The following is an 18174-nucleotide window of genomic DNA, read 5'->3' on the forward strand; positions in this document are numbered from 1 at the left end:
ATTAATGGGGAAGACAAATGAAATTGAATGTCCACATAAATTTCTGGCCCTAACTCTAATTAATAAAAAGTTTACATATTCTATTTATTTTCTTTCATTTCTGTGTTCCTTAAAGATACATCTGCGATTAATGTTCATTTTATTGGGATAAAATATCACTGCAAACAAATATCATTTGAACCATATTAAGTACACACTTTAGTGACAAAATTACAATCACCTTGTTGTGCCGTAATCACCATCATCCAAATCCAGATATTTTCTATCTTCTAAAATTCAAACTTTGCACCCAGGTGAAAAAAAAAAAATTCACCATTTCTCCCACCCCAACCCAGCAACCACCACTCTATTGTGAAGCATGACGAGGAGAGAGTCATTCAAACAAATCATGCTCAGGGAGGAGGCATTTCCACAACTAGATTTAATTCTGTTCTATTTTCCAGCCTGCATTGCCATCAGGTGCCTTGGGTCCTGAGAACAACCTGTTCTGCTGGCAGCCTCCTTGATGGTGGTGTAAGGACTCTGTTTCTCTGGCTCAACTGAAGTATTCGTAGTACAAGAGCCCACTGCACAACCACAGAGGCCACTGCACCTTCTAGGCAAATGCAGCACACTTGAACCAAGATGCAATCCAAAAGTAAATAAAACACCTCTTCGTTATTGAAACTGTATGAGAAAAGGCAAGATTAAGGAGAAAATGTTCTCAGAAGAAATCAGAATTTTCAATATTCTTATAATGAGTATTAGGAAGGCAATCAACTATTGCAGTTGACATCCAACACTAACCAAAGATGACATCCAAATTACAACCAAGCACTGAGGGATCAGGAGGAATGAACAATGCAAGGAGATGCAGAGGACCTTAGTCTAATCATATAGCATCACAGTCAGAAGCTCAGGAAATATTCTTCCTAATAATTGACTATTTTATTTCTTTTTTTAATGTTTTTATTAGTTGCTCAAAACATTACAATGATCTTGACATATCATACATTTGATTCAAATGGGGTATGTAATCTTAATCTTATTTTTCCACATGTACAGATTGCAGGATCACATTGGTTATACAGCCACATTTATACATAGGGCCATACTAGTGTCTATTGTATTGTGCTGCTCTTCCTATCCCCCCTCCCCTCCCCTACCTTCTTTCTACCCAATCTACTGTGACACATTTCTCTCTCTCTTTTTTTTCTTCCCCCTCAAACCATCTTATATGTAATTTTGCATAACAATGAGGGTCTTCTACCATCTTCTGTGCAATTCCCCTTCTCTCTCCTATTCCCATGTCCCTATTTAATGGTAATCTTCTTCTCATGCTCTTCCTCCCTGTTCTGTTTTGAGTCACCCTCCTTATATCAAAGAAGAAATTCTGTATTTGTTTTTTAAGGATTGGCTAGATTCACTTAGCATAATCTGCTCTAATGCCATCCATTTCCCTGCAAATGCCATGATTTTGTTGTTTTATAGTGCTGAGTAATATTCCATTGTGTATAAATGCCACTTTTTTATCCATTCATCTACTGAAGGGCATCTGGGTTGGTTCCACAGTCTAGCTATTGTGAATTGTGCTGCTATGAACATTGATGTAGCTATGTCCCTGTTGTATGCTCTTTTTAGGTCTTTTGGGTATAGTCCGAGAAGGGGAATAGCTGGGTCAAATGGTGGTTCCAATCCCAGCTTTCTAAGGAATCTCCATACTGCTTTCCAAATTGGCTGAACCAATTTTCAGTCCCACCAGCAATGTACAAGTGTACCCTTTTCCCCGCATCCTCGCCAGCACTTGTTATTGTTTGACTTCATAATGGCTGGCATTCTTACTGGAGTGAGATGGTATCTTAGAGTGGTTTTAATTTGCACTTCTCTGATTGCTAGAGATGGTGAGCATTGTTTTTGAGTATTTGTTGATTGAGTGTATGTCCTCCTCTGAGAAGTGCCTATTCAGATCCTTGGCCCATTTGTTGATTGGGTTATTTGTTTTCTTGTTGTTTAATTTTTTGAGTTCTTTGTATACTCTGGAGATTAGAGCTCTATATGAAGTGTGAGGGGTAAATATTTGTTCACAATTCTTTTTCAAAATCTAAGATACATCTGATTCTTACTTATATTTTCTATTATAAAAAGTATACATAATGAAAATTTAATTTTAACCAGATAATATTATACTTAAAAGCCTTAAAAGAGAAAATTAATTCCAAAATTAGTAAAAGAGAGGAAATATTTAAGATCACAGTAAATGAAATTAATAAATTGAAAATATTAATTTGAAAATCTTAATGAAATTGAAAATAATAAAGCAATTAACAGGATCGTTGCATCACAGAGTTGTTTCTTCAAAAAAAAAATCAAATTGATAAATCTTTGTAAAACTAACCAAAAGACAAAGAAGAAACAATTCTAAAAAAAAAATTTAGATAAAAACAGAGATATACACAGACACTTCTGAATCCCCAAGGATCATTAGAAATTAATTTTTTAAAATTTATACTTCAATAAAATGGAAAATCTAGAAGTTAACAAATTTCTAGACATATATCTTGTGTAAATTTAACCATGGAAATATAGAAAACATAAAAATACCAATATCAAGTAAGAAATTGAAACAGGAATGAAAAGCCTTCCAGCAAAGAAAAGCCAAGATCCATAAATTCTTAGTCACGTTCTACACTACTTTTAAAGAAGAAACCCCAGCATTCTTAGATAATCCCATGAAAGGAAAAGGAGGGGAATACTTAGAAATACATTCTAAGAAACAACTTTAATCCTGCTACCAATAGCAGACAAAGACATATCAAGGAAAGAAAATTACAGACCTTTATCCCTCATGAACATAAATGAAAAATCCTTGATAGAATATCAGCAAACTGCCTTCAAAAATACACCAAGAAGATGCTATATCACAACCAAGTGGTTTTCATCTCAGGGATAGAAGATTGGTTCAATATACACAAATCAGTAAATAAAATTAATGACAAGAATCACATGATCTTTAAATAGGACAATTTCATAGGACAAAGGGAAGGGAGTGGAAAGGAGGGTGAGATGGGTAGGAAAAATGGTGGAATGAGATGGACATCATTACCTCAAGTACATGTATGAAGAAACAAATGATGTGACTCTACTTTGGTTACAACCAGTGACACAAAAAATGTGCTCTATATGTGTACTGTGAATTGTAATGCATTCTGCTGTCATATATAACAAATTATAATGAATAAATAAAAATTTTTAAAAAGATTTTTGGAGCTGATAAATGAATTCAGCAAAGTAGCAGGATACAAGATCAACACTCATGAATCAGTATCTTCCTATACTACAATGATAAATACACTGAGAAGGAAATCACCAAAACTATCCTGTTCATAAAATCTCAATAAAATAAATAAAACACCAGGTGGTAAACCAAAGCAAGGAGGAGAATTTTCGAGGACTCTAAAATGAAAACAATAGAACACTAACAAAAGAAGCCAAAGAACTTAGAACATGCAAAGACCTCCCAAGCTCTTGCATATGCAGAATATATAGAGCCAAAATGGCCATACTACTAAAAGCATTATACAGATTCAATGCAATCCTCATCAAAATATCAATAACATGAAGGTGCTGTATTTTCTCAAATGCTTTTTCTGCATCTATTGGGATAATCATATGATTCTTGTTTTTAAGTCTATTAATATGATGAATTACGTTTATTGATTTCCATGTGTTGAACCAACCCTGCATCCCTGGGATGAACCCCACTTGATCATGATGCACTATATTCTTAATAGGTTTTTGAGTGTGATTTGCCAAAATTTTACTGAAAATTTTTGCATCTATGTTTATCAAGGATATTGGTCTGAAGTTTTCTTTTCTTGATATGTTTTTTTGTCTGGTTTTGGTATCAGTGTTGTATTAGCCTCATAGAATGAGTTTGGAAGGGTTATCTATGTCATGGAGTACTTTGAGGAGTATTGGTGTTAATTCTTTGAAAGTCTTGTAGAACTCAGCTAAGACTTCATCTGGTCCTGGGCTTTTCTTGATTGGTAGGTTTTTGATGGCATTTTCTATTTCTTTCTTTTTTATTTATTTTTTTTGCTTTACTTTCTTTAAGATGTTTATATGGATAAATGTCATTAATGTAAATATTTCAGAAATTACATGAAGTTCAAAGAAATTTGATATTGCCTTTTTTGCCATTATACCTAGTTCTCCTACTATTATTATTATTATTATTATTATTATCATTATTATCATCATCATTATTATTTGCATTACAACTCATACACTGCTGGTGGTACTGCAGGTTGGTACAGCCAATTTGGAAAGCAGTATGGAGATTCCTTGTAAGCTGGGAATGGAACTACCATTTGACCCAGCTATTCCTCTTAATAGGTCTATACCCAAAGGACTTAAAAACAGCATACTATAGGGACACAGCCACATCAATGTTTATAGCAGCACAATTCACAATAGCTAAACTGTGGAGCATTTTCTAATTCATTACTTGAAATTGATCTGTTTAAAACATGTATGACCTCCTCATTCAGTTTGGGTAGGTCATATGTCTCTAGAAATTTGTCAATGTCTTCAATATTTTCTATTTTACTGAAATATAAATTTTCAAAAGAGGTTCTAATTATCTTCTATATTTCAGACATGTTTGTTGTGATATTTCTTTCTTGTTTTCTCTTTCTTTTTGTTAGCATAGCCAGGGTTTATTTATTTTATTTATTTTTTTTCAAAGAAGCTACTTTTTGTTTGGTCAATTTTTCTCAATTGTTTCTTTTGTTTCAATTTCATTGATTTCAGCTCCGAATTCAATTATTTCCTGTCTTCTACTGATTCTGGTGTTGATTTGCTCTTTTTCTAGAGCTTTGAGATGTAGTATTAGGTCATTTATTTGTTGACTTTTTATTCTTTTAATGAATATGCTCGATGCAATAAACTTTCCTCTTAGTACTGCCTTCATAGTGTCACAGAGATTTTGGCATGCTGTATCAGTGTTCTCATTTACCTCTAAGAATTTTTTATGTCATTCTTGATTTCTTCTACTATCCATTCATCACTCAATAGTGAATTATTTAGTCCCCACTTGTTACAGTAGCTTCTATTTTTTTATTTTATCATTGATTTCTAATTTCATTCCATGTGGTCTAATAAAATGCAAGGTATTATCTCTGTGGTTTTTTTTTTTTGTATTTACTAAGAGTTGCTTTGTGGCATAAAATTTGGTCTATTTTAGAGAAGGAGCCATGTACTGCTGAGAAGAAAGTATATTTGCTCATTGATGGATGAAATATTCTATATATGTCTGTTAAATCTAAATTACTGATTGTAATTTTATTCTATAGTTTCCCTATTTAGTGTTTTTTATATATCTTTTTATTAGTTACACATGATAGTACATTGATCTTGACATATCATACATTTGAATCAAATGGGGTATAAATTCTCATTTTTCTGAATGTACAGGTTGCAGAGTCACATTGGTCATACAGTCACATATATACATACAGCAATACCCTATTTAGTTTTTGTTTGGAATATCTTTCCAGTAGTGAGAGAGGTGTGTTAAAGTAACCCAGTATTATTGTATTGTGGTCTAGTTGAGTCCTGAAATTGAGAAGGGTTTGTTTGATTTACATATATCATCAAAATATCAATAACATTCTTCACAGAACTGGAGAAAAAGCCCTAAAATTTATTTGGAAGAATAAATGACCCAAACTAGTCAATGTAATACTGAGCAAAAAGAGCAATTCTGGAGTCAGCAAATACCTGATCTCAAATTATACTGCACAATTATAGTAACAGAAAGAGCATGGTATTGCTATCAAAATAGACATGAAAACCAATGGTTTAAAAATAGAAATCACATGGGAAAACCCACATAGTTGCAGTCATTGGGAACTTGACAATGGTGCCAAAAATATACTTTGGAGAAAAGATAGCTTCTTTAAATAAGTGTAGAAAAATAAAATTAGATTTCATTTCTAATCCTGCACAAAAGTCAAATCAAGAGGTTCAAAGACCTATTAATGATGCCAAAAACTTTGCAAAAACTAGAGGAAGCATAGTTTCAACACTAAAACATACTGGAACAGACATTACATCATCTGGAAAACTCTCAAAGCTGAAGAAATTAAACCAATAATCCATAAGTAGGACAGCTTTAAATAAAAAGGCATCCACATAGCAAAGTAAAAAAAATGAAATCCTAAAGGCATTGCCTACAGAATGGGAGAAGATCACTGCCCACTATTTTATGAGGTTTATTATTGATTTAATTGGGATAAAAGGCAAAAAGGGAAAGATGAAAACTTTTGAAAACACAGCAAGGCAGATGTTGCCCAGCTACCTAGACAAAATGGATGTAAACCTTTTGAACTCTCTGTGTGCATACTTCTCTTTTTGAAAAAGGTTTATTTAGGAAAGCAGGTCCATTATCAAGAGGGAAGGTGGGCAATATCAAAAGGGACTTCTTTGGGGTGTAGCAAGAAATAAGCATTTGGGGAAGAATGCAGTCTATGTCCAGAGAGGCAGCCTCTGTGCTCATGCTTCTTAACATAAATAAAGAGAAGAATTCCCATGACCACAGTATGTGGAACATGACCTGAGTCTGGAACCTAATACATATTTGGTCATTATGATTGCTTTGCAAATGGAAGCATTCAGCTATTAAGTAAATAGTGAGTCTAGTGATTAATAAAATTGTCAAAGTCCCTGCAGCATTGGAATGACATGAAACTCTAAAATGTGTCTTAGACCAAGCTTCATCTCTTCCTTTTCTACCAAACTTCCTTTTCCTAGTCTCCTGGAAATATCTACTTCTGTTTTTGGATAATTGAATGTTCTAGATTCTGTTAAGTGGAAGTATAGGTAGGGCTCATGAATCCATGATACAAACCCAAAGAGAGCTATTCCATCTTGCCTCCTGTTCTATGCCACATTCCTAAGAAGGTATGAATGCACAGACAGGAAAACACCAACTTTGGAGGCTGGGGTTGTGGCTCAGTTGTGGAACACTTGCCTAGCATAAGTGAGGCATTGGGTTCAACTCTTGGTACTGTATATAAATAAACAAGATAAAGGTCCAAAAATATAAAATTTAAAAAAAACACCAACTTTGTTGAAACCACAGTTATTATGCCTGGGAAATAAAGAGAAGAAGCATCTATTCAATGTTTAACACATATTTAGTTTTTTCCTCTGTGCCAAATACAGTATAAGCTCTGAGGATTCAGAAATGAAAGAGAGTTGTTCATTTCTCTCCAAATACACAACATATACTTACACAAGGGCAATAGAAAATGCAACTATATGGATATACAAAAACAATGATTTCAGATCACAAGATATTTTAAATGAATACTATGGAGACTAACTTTGTCATATTAATAATAACTACCTAACATGTACTTGCCGATATTCTATAACTGTTTTGATATTTGTCTGGTTTCCTACCATTGTATCAACTAGATATCAAATGGATGGCAATGTTGAGTATCAGAGACACTAAAAATCTGCCCTCCATTCAAGAAAGAATGAGTCCAGCCAACAGCAGCCAAAATCAAAATTCTTGTTTTCATTTTTATCCCTTCCTCCTTATTTTGGATTAGCTTCCCCATATCAGAGAAAACATTCAATGTTTGACTTTTGGGGACTGTCATATCATTTAGTGTGATAGCCACAAATTCCACCCATTACTCACAGTGCCATAATGTTTTTCTTTTTATGACTGATTAATATTCCATTGTATATATAGACCACATTTTCTTGATCCATTCATCTATGGAAGGGCACCTACATTTATTAGATATCTTGCTATTGTGAATTGTGCTACTATAAGTATTGAGGTGGCTGCATCACTGTAATATGCTGATTTTAAATCTTATAGCTATATACCAAGGAGTGGAGTAGGAGGGTCATATGGTGGTTCCATTCCTGGTTTTATGGGGAATTTCCAAACTGCTTTCTAGAGTAGTTGCACTAAATTTTAGTCCAAACAGCAGCATATGAGTGCACCCTTTCCCCCACATCCTTGATGATATCTATTATTATTTGTATTCTTGATTATTACCATTCTGATGGGAGTGAGATGAAATCCCAATGTAGTTTTTATTTGCATTTCTCTAATTGCTAGAGATGTTGACCATTTTTTTTTATCAATTTGCTGACAATTTGTATATCTTTTTTGAGAAGTATCCATTTAGTTCTTTATTTTTTTCCCTTTGGTTAGGAGAGATTTTTATTTTATTTTTATTCTTTTTAGACATGCATGACAGTAGAGTGCATTTGGACATATTATATCTACATAGAGTATAACTTATTCTAATTAGGATCCCATTCTTGTAATTTTACATTATGCCAGGTTCCACTGGTCATGTATTCACATATGAACATAGGAAAGATGTCCAATTAATTCTGCTGTCTTCCCTATTACTATACTCCTCCCTTCCCTTCATCCCCCTTGGTCTAAACCACTGAATTTGTATTCTTCCCCCACCCTTGTTGTGTATTAAAATCCACATATCAGACAGGACATTCAACTATATTTTGTTCCCCCCATTTATTGATTGGGTTATTTGTTTTTTGGGGGTGTTAAGTTTGTTGAATTCTTTGTATATACTTTGAATATACTTTAAATTCATTGTATATATTAATGTTCTATAGGAGCAGGTGGTAAAGATTTTCTCCTGTACTGTTGTCTCTTCCTTCTCTTATTTCATTTCGTGTGAAGATGTTTTTAATTTGATGCCATCCAATTTACTGATTTTTTATTTTATTTATTGTGTTTACAAGTCTAGCTATGGAAATTGGTTCCTATGGTAACATATTGGAGTGTTGGGTATACCTTTTCTAGCAGTTTCAGGGTTTCTGGTCTAATTCCTAGGTCTTTGATCCATGTTGAGTTGGCTTTTGTGCAGAGTGAGAAATACGGGTTAAATTTAATTCTTCTACATATGTATTTCCAGGTTTTCCAGACCATTTATTGAAGAGGCTATCTTTTCTCCAATGTATATTTCTGGAAGCCATCTGTCTAGTGTCTGACAACTGTTTTGTGTTGTTGTTTTGTTGTTGTTGTTGTTTTGTTTTTGGTGGGTTTGGCTGTGTGTCTTCTGTTCTTTTCCATTGGTCATCAGGCCTGTTGTGATTCCAGTACCATACTATTTTTGCTACTATAGCTCTATAGCATAATGATTTCTGGTATTGTGATGCCTCTTGCTTTGCTTTTCTTACTAATAATTGCTTTGACTATTCAGGGTCTCTTATTTTTCCAAATGTACTTTATAACTGTTCTTGTTTAGTTCTGTGAAGAATATCATTAGAATTTTGAATCTGTAGAGTGCTTTTGGTGGTACAGCCATTTTGCCTATATTAATTCTGCCTATCCAAGAACATGGTAGGTCTTTTCATCTTCTCAGGTCTTCCTGAATTTCTTGAGTGTTCTATAGTTTTCACAAGATTATCTCAATATATGCAGAAAAAGCATTTGACAAAGTTCAGGACCCCTTCATGTTTAAAACACTAGAATAACTGGGAATAGAAGGAACTTACCTCAACATGAAGACCATAAATGACAAAATATGACCAACATCATACCAAACAGAGAAAAGCTGAAAGTGTTTCCTCTAAAAAAGGAACAAGACAAGGATTCCCACTTTCACAACTCCTGTTTAACACCGTCCTTGAAACTCTTGCCAGAGCAATCAGACATGACAAAAAAATTAAAGGGATATGCATGGGCTCTCTCTCGTCCAGCAAGGAGTTCCATGGAACAGGGGAGAGGAGAGGAGAGTATGGCTGCATAATTGCTAATCAAGACCTCTGGAGACCAAGCAGGGAGCAAGTCTGATTTTATTGTGCAGTTACCATGTATATATACTCAGGCAGTAGCTAAGCAGATTACAGGCATCCACCAATGCAATTTCTTCTAACTGTGCTTGCAGCAACCAATTGAGGAGTGGGCCATGGAGCAAGCACAGGGACTGCAACACACAGCCTCATGCCCAGGACTGTGCCTATGGGGTAAGAAGCCTGTCGCTCATCCATCTAGCACAAAGGGAGTAGCCTGCCACTCTGATGCCCTTAATGTATGCCATGTATGCAGTATTCCATGCACTTGTCCCCACAGGGATATAAACAGAAAAAGAAGAGCTCAAATTATCTATTCACTAATGATATGTTCCTATAATTAGAAGACCCAAAAACTCCAAAAGAAAGTTTCTAGAGCTCATAAATGAATTCAGCAAGGTAACATGATACAAGAACAACTCTTATAAATCAATCACATTTCTATATTTCAATGACTAATCTTCGGAGAAAGAAAAATAGAAAAACTATCTCATTCACAATAGCCTCAAAACAATAAATTGCAAATCAGTAAATTCAAAAGAATTGAAAGACCTTTGCAATGAAAACTATAAAACACTAATATTATTTTTTTTTTACTAGGGATTGAACACAGGGGCCCTTACCCACTGAGCAACATCCCAGCTCATTTGGTATTTTATTTAGAGACAGGATCTTACTGAGTTGCTTAAGGCCTCGCTAAATTGCTGAGAATATCTTTGAACTCTCCACCCTCCTGCCTCAGCCTCCTGAGCCTCTGGGATTACAGGCGTACATCACAGTACCCAGTAACGTTTTAATTTCATTTTTAAAACTTATTGGCTTCGTGAGTACACTTTCAATATGTGGTATGTAAATAAAAAGAAGTCACAAATTTCACCATTGTCAAGTGCGTAGTGTAGTGGCATTTATTGTTATTTGTTTTCTTATGAAAATAACTACTAACCATCTCCAAAATTTGTCATCTTAATGCAGTGAAATCTTGATACCTAACATAGGCTGAAACCATTATACTATAAAACATGGTGAGAAACTAAAACTATTTATGTTATGAAGAGGCACATTAGCAAGGCAAACCGTTTAGCTTTGCGAAATTTTCCAAGATATTGCAACTGAACAACACAGTTGCTAAGAGTGGAAAATTCGGCTGTGGAGTCTCCTAAGTGCATTTTTAATGTCCCTGTTCCTCAGGCTATAGATGAAGGGGTTCAGCATGGGGGTGACAACAGTGTACATCACTGAGGCCACTGCACCCTTTCTGGGGGAATGTGATACAGCTGAACTCAAGTACACTCCAACAACTGTTCCATAAAATAAGCAAACAACTGCCAGGTGAGAGCCACAGGTGGAGAAAACTTTGTACTTCCCACCTGAAGAGGGGATCCTCAGAATGGAGGCAATTATCTTATAGTAAGAGAAAAAGATCCCTGAGATAGGGAAAAGGCCATATATGGCAGCAAGAAAATACTTTACAACATTATCAGAGAAGTTGTCAGAACAGGAAAGATTCAGAAGTTGAGAAGGGTCACAGAAGAAACTGGAAATTTTCACATCCTTAAAGCTGGTAATTTGTAAGATCATCAAATTGTGCAGCTGAGAGTCCAAAAGACTCAGCAAAAATGATACCAAAGTTAAGAAGCCACAGAGACGAGGGTTCATAATGACTGTATAATGCAGGGGGTGACAGATGGCCACAAACCGGTCATAAGCCATCACAGTCAGAAGCATGTCATCCATACATACAAAAATGCCATAAAGAGACATTTGTGTTAGGCAGCCAACGTAGGAAATGACTCTGTTGTGAGTTTGGATGTTCATGAGCATCTTTGGGACTGTGGTCGAGATGAAACCAATGTCCACAAAAGACAGGTTGGAGAGGAAGAAGTACATGGGGGTGTGGAGGTGGGAGTCAGAGCTGACGGCCAGGATAATAAGCAGGTTCCCAAGCACCGTGACCAGGTACATGGACAGGAACAGTCCAAACAGGGTGGGCTCCAGGTCTGGGTCCTCTGAAAGGCTCATGAGTTGGAATTCTGAGACACGTGTTAGATTTTGTGCTACTATATTGCTTGAACACCTTTTAAAAAATCAAAGAATGTGGGAATTAAGAAACATGTACCAAACACCCCTCCATCTGTACATATTTGCATGGAAGTATTCACAAAATTATTCACACTTGAATACTGTGCATCAATAATGATTCTCAGGCGTGTAACACACAGACTTTGTATACTCTTCCTTCACATTCTGCATTATTTACCACCCTCCCATATCCGCTTGAGAGACATTGGTCTGAACAATGTTAGAAGTCTAGGAGCAGTGGAAAAACAAGTTCATGATCACAACAAAATATTGCATACTCTTTTATGAAAAAAAAAACCATCAAGAATAAGTAATGGCATTCTTATTAAGAAAAACACTATTAATGAAACTGTTTATTAATAAAAGGAAATTCAGAAGCAGTTTGATATGCCTTGTTTGGTTCTATCACCTTGGGATAAATTCATTTGATTTAAGATATTTAAAGTACTGTGTATCAGGTACTTTAATTTCTCTGACAACTAAATCATGAGTGAGAAATCATAATTGGAAAATATGATGGGCAATCATCTTCAAGAAATCTCATTATTTCATTTGAATTTTTATTCCCCTCCCCTTAAGTTTGTTATTGAAAATTTATATAAATTAATAAATATTCTTCTCTTTGATGAACTTTAAATTTGGATAAATATTGTTAAGTGCACACAATCAGTGGTATCACTTACCACAAATGCAGCATTTATAAACACTGTACCTGTCAATCGTTCTAAAATCTTAAGCCCTAAGAAAAACTTTGAATAGATTACATTTTGATACTTATATTTAAATTTAAAAATATTTTATTTCTCTTTGGTATAAATTTGACATTTCTATAAATTTTGATATTTTATATCAACCTATAGAATATCAGTGAAATGCCTATTATACAAAACTATTCTTCATTCTTTTTTTTTAAATCTTCATTCTATTCTCCAGTTGTATGGAAATTCTTACTTCAGCTTTGTGAAGGAAAGAGATGGTTACTATATGTAAGGTTTCACTATTGAATTGGACAATAGAAAACAGAAAAAAACAACCAGTAACATAATTACTTCTGGAAACTTCCTCATCTGTTAAACAGTAATAATAATTACTGACGTGGTGGAGATGCTGTAAGACTTTTTTAAATTTGAGATTGAGAGTCGGGTGTGCTGGTACCTGCCTGTATTCTTAGTGATTAAGGAGGCTCAATCAGGAGGACCACAAGTTCAAACCCAGCCTCAGCAACTTAGGCCCTAAGCAATTCAGTGAGACCCTGTCTCTAATAAAATATATAAGGGCTGGGGATGTGGCTTAGTAGTTAAGCACCTTTGGGTTCAATAACCAGTATTCCCCCAAAAAAATCATTTTTGAGATTGAGATTTTGAGGATCCCTCTCTAGGCTCCCTCTCCTATGCTCAGAAGGCCCACTTGCTCTGTTGTGCAGGTACTAGAAGATCTAGAGGAAGAACAATGGGCAGCCTGTAGCCAGAAAATGAACATAAGTGAAATTTTATACCTGAATAAGAGGAAGAATGGAGAATATTACCCAGTTCTTGTTTTTCCTAAAGCTGATTATTATGAGGTTGGTTCTGAAGTAATTGTAGTAAATGGGGTTTAATGTCTTCTATCAAAGAGGAAATGGCAAGAACTCACATTGAGTGAAAGTATCGATACCTGGATATTTTCCCAATCCAGGGCTCTTCAGAAAAAGGAAGTTTACTAAATAATCCCTTCTATAAAAGTTGAAGCAATAATCAGATCAGCAGATGGGTAGACATACAAGCAGTATGAAAAAGCCACCAAAGAAAGCACCCCAAACAACCCAAAACATGTCAAGACCTGTTCCCGCTGACAACACAGTGGAGGAAATGTTAGAGAATAAAAATTTAGAAAGTTCACTTTTAAAATATTTAATAAGATAAAAGAAGATGTAGGAATTAACTCAGACAATACAGAAACTGAATGATCATTCCAATAAAGAGATAGAGATTCTGAAACAGAATGAAACAGAAATTGTGGAAATGACTCAATAAATCAAACAAAGAGTTCAATGGAAAGCATCACCAATAGAGTAGACCACTTTAAAGACATCCTCAGGCTTTGAATACAGTGTAAAATCTTGAAAATAAACTCAATAATAAAGAAAATGTGTTAAGATATTATGACCAGAATATTCAAGAAATCTGGGATGACATTATAACAAAAAAATCTAAGAATTATTGGTGTGGATGAAGGCTCCAAAATACAAAATAAATAAATATACAGTCTTATCAATGAAATAATATTAGAAACTTTTCCAGCCTTAGGAATGAGACAGAAATACAAATACAAGGTGCAAATGGAATCCCACACAATAAAGATCAAAGAAGATCATATAAAAACACATTATGATGAAAATGCCTAATATATATACAAGAAGGATAGAATTTTAAAGGCCTCAAGAAAAAAAATGGCCCATCACCTTTAGAGATAAGCCAATTCTGAAATCAAATGATTTCTCATCCAAAACCCTAAAAGCCAAGAGGCCTTTGAAAAGTATTTATAATATCTGAAAGAAAATGGGCACCGACCAAGATTACTATATCCAGCAAAATTATCATCTGGAGTTGAAGCTGAAAGGTAAAACTTCCATGATAAGGAGAAGCTAAAAGAATTTATAACCACTGATCCAGCACTACAAACCATGCTCAAAGAAATATATTTCATGCCAAAAAAATGAAAAGTAAAATGAAGACAAGTATATGGATGAATCACACTGAAAGAATAGTCAACTTAAGGAGAATCAAGTCTGAATTAAGAATTAGATATAAGCCAAAATGGCAGGAAATAAAAATCATCTCTCATATAATGTTGATATAAATGCTCCAAACTGTCCAATCAAAAGACAGAGATTGGTTGATTGCATCAAATGTAAGACCATAAGAAACTTGACTTATAAACTTGCTTTACAAGAAAAGAGATCCAAAGTACCAAGGTGCAAGGATGAAAACAGATCTATCATGTAAATGGAAACAGAGGGCAAGCAGGAGTCACTCTCCTATCAAAGTAGACTTCAAGGAAATTAACTGGAAGAGAAGAAAAAGGTCTCTTCATAATGATAAAGGAACTCATCCAACAACAACACATGAACATAAATCCTCATGCTGGGTACACACATGCATAAAACAAACCTTCTCAAAATGAAGAATTAAACAGGTCCCAGTGCTATAATGGGTGATTTCAACACCCCTCTCTCACTGTCAGATAGGTCATCCACACATAAGTAAAGACTGATCAGAACTGAATATTATTACTAATCAAATGGACTTCAGAAACAGCTACAGAATATTTCATCCATCAAAACCTGAATTCATATTCTTCTCAGTGGCACATGAAATATTTTCTAAAACATTGGATTTTAGGGAACAAAGCAAATCTTAGTAACTATAAAAAGAGGATACACTTTCTTGAATTTTAACATATCAGAGTGGAATTGAGTTAGAAATCAATGATATTATAAAATTTAAAAACCATTTTAACACCTGGAGATTAAATAACACACTTTTTAACTTTAAATGGACCACAAAATAAACCAGAGGAGAAATAAAATAATTCTTAAAAACAAATGAGAATAGAGACACAATATATGAAAATCTCTGGGACAGGATGAAGATAATTCTAAGAGGAAAGTTGATAGCACTGAGTTCCTATATTAAAAACATAGAAAAGTATCAAACAAATAATCTAATATTATGACTCAAGGCCCTAGAAAAAGGACAAATAATTCCAAAATCAGTAAAAGATAGGAAATAATTAAAATCAGAATTGAAATTAATAAAAATGAGAATTTAAAAATATAAAGGATCAGTGCAACTGAGCTGTTTCTTTGAAAAGTTAAACTTTCAACCAACTAACTGAAATAAAGAGAGAGAAGACTCAAAGCAACAAAATTAAAGTGAAAAAAAAGAAAATATTACCAAGGACACTTTTTAAATCTAGAGGACCATTAGAAACAATTTGGAAATTTATACTCCAGTAACATGGAAAATCATGAGACATTGACAAAATTTTTAGACACATATGACCAAAACAAAAATAGGAGGATATATGAAACTTAAATAAACAAATATCAAGCTGATAATTTTAACCAACAATTAAAAGACTTCCAACAAAGAAAAGAGCAAGAACAGAGGTATATTAATCCAAGTTCTACCAGACCTTTAAAGAAGAAATAATGCCAGTCCTCCTCAAATTATTCCATGACATAAAAAAGAAGGAATATTTTTAAATTTATTCTATAAAGCCAGTATCACCCTTATACCAAAACCAGACAGACATATCACAGAAAGAAAACCTAAGATCAATAAACCTGATGAACATAGATGCAAAAATTCTTAAAAAAATATTGATTCAAAAAAATGGAAAGAAGATAGTATAGCATGATTGAGTGGTTTTCATTCCAGGGATCCAATGTTTCTTCAACAAATGCAAATTAATAAATTTAATACACCACATAAATGAAGTTAAGGACAAGAATCTGTCATTACCTCCAAAAGGTGCAGAAAAAGCATTTGACAAAGTCCAGCACTCTTCATGTGAAAAACACTGGAGAAACTCTCATACGTGGAAATTAGATCAAAATAAGGGAAAAAAGGGTTGGAATCTCATGAAAACAGAGATCAACACAGTATAGAAAGGGATTGAGGGTCAGGGAAGGGAGGAGGGATGGGAAATGGGAGGAAAGGTGGAATGAAATTGACGAAATTAGCATATGGAATATGTTAATATTCCACAGTGAATTTCCCCTATGTGTGTATCTATAAAATACTAATATTAAAAAGTGTAAATAAGTAGAAGAAAGACCAATAGAGGAAACAAAACAGGAAGAGGGAGAAAGAAAGGGGGAAAGTGAAGTGCTAGGGACTGAATCAGAGCAGATTATATTCCATGCTTGTGTAATTATGTCAAAATGAACCCAGTATAGTGTATAACTACAATTCACTAATAAAAACTAAATATAGGGGATTGTATGAAACAGAAAATCACCTGTAGGATACCATAGTAGTTACTAGTGCAGAGAGTGGTCACCAATGAATGCAAAACCGTGGGTAAAACAAAAGAGAATAATAGATTGCCTGGCTTAATGTAAATCCTTTTGAATATACTGTAATACATTTCTTTTTCAAAACCTATGATTATTCAGCGAGAAATTTACAACACTATATTTTAAGGTTTATAATCTGTGGATACAAAATATACAACAGCCATACAAAGATAGAAGAAAATAAAGACTTATAATGTTTTCTATTTTGTAGTCATTAAAGTCATACAATATTAACTCTAAGTAGATTGTGGTATGTTAAATGCATATTGAAATTTTCAGAGAAACTAGCAAACTGAAAACCTCTGTCATTAGTATGTAAATACTAGTAAGAAATTAAAATAAGTAGAATAGGTATTTACATATGTCCACAGGCCCTGTAGTCCTATTGGTCCAAAATAAGAAATAACCAAAATGTTTTTTAAAACACATCGTCCTGAATCCATATAATGCAATACTTCTCAGCAAAACAAAGGAAAGTACACACCCTGCTTGAATCTCACAAATTTTGTGTGCGGAGACAGCTGATCTAATACCATGTATATTGTATGATTTCAGGCAAAATGAACCTAGAGTTAAAAATTCTCAAAAGTAACTTCATCTGGGGGAGGAAAAAGTTGCCTGGGAAAGGACACAGATAATTTTCTTGTGATATTGCCAATGTTCTACGCTTAAAAGCAGTAAGGTTTTACGGGTGGGTGGGTGTATGAGAACTCTAGTTAAGATTTATGATATTCAATATATGTACATCTGAACTCACCAAAAATGGAATAAGTGGGATTGAGTTGGGACAGGTGAGAAGCACAAAAGAAATTAAATATAATTAGCAAATGTTCCATCTGAGTAATGAGTTACTTTTCAGTTCATTTTACATATACTTAAAAAGTTATGTAATAAAACTCTCATATAAAAAGAAAATGTTCAAATTGCGTATCTAGTAGTTTTGTCTCATTATTACATCCACCTGTTGTCAGACCAACACCACTGTAGTCAGCATGTGTACATGTGAAGTGTGTGGTGGTTCTTTCCTACACCAGAATTGAAACCCACTGTCTAACAATATCCAGGCTCCAGGAATACTAGCTATTAATATAGTTAATAATAGGAACTTCCTATTTTTAATTATGTGAATTGGATAATACTTCTCTCAGGACATTAGATAGAGATCTGAACAATTACCTAAGAAATTTGAGTTCTTA

The 18174-nt window shown here is 34.1% G+C and overlaps 1 protein-coding gene across 1 annotated transcript; it reads right to left on the reverse strand.

Annotated features, from left to right (window-relative positions):
• Positions 1–10962: 10962 nt before the first annotated feature.
• LOC143401144 (olfactory receptor 7E24-like) lies at positions 10963–11946 on the reverse strand. The gene has a single exon (XM_076858229.2). The coding sequence runs from the start codon at positions 11854–11856 to the stop codon at positions 10963–10965; it is 894 nt and encodes a 297-aa protein (XP_076714344.2). The 5' UTR covers positions 11857–11946.
• Between the last annotated feature and the right edge of the window lie 6228 nt (positions 11947–18174).

Source organism: Callospermophilus lateralis, chromosome 1 (assembly GCF_048772815.1).
Source record: "Callospermophilus lateralis isolate mCalLat2 chromosome 1, mCalLat2.hap1, whole genome shotgun sequence".
NCBI classification, from domain to species: Eukaryota; Metazoa; Chordata; class Mammalia; order Rodentia; family Sciuridae; genus Callospermophilus; species Callospermophilus lateralis.

Coding starts and splice junctions, on each gene's coding strand:
- LOC143401144 (XM_076858229.2), bottom strand. CDS start 11,856: ATGAGCCTTTCAGAGGACCCAGACCTGGAGCCCACCCTGTTTGGACTG.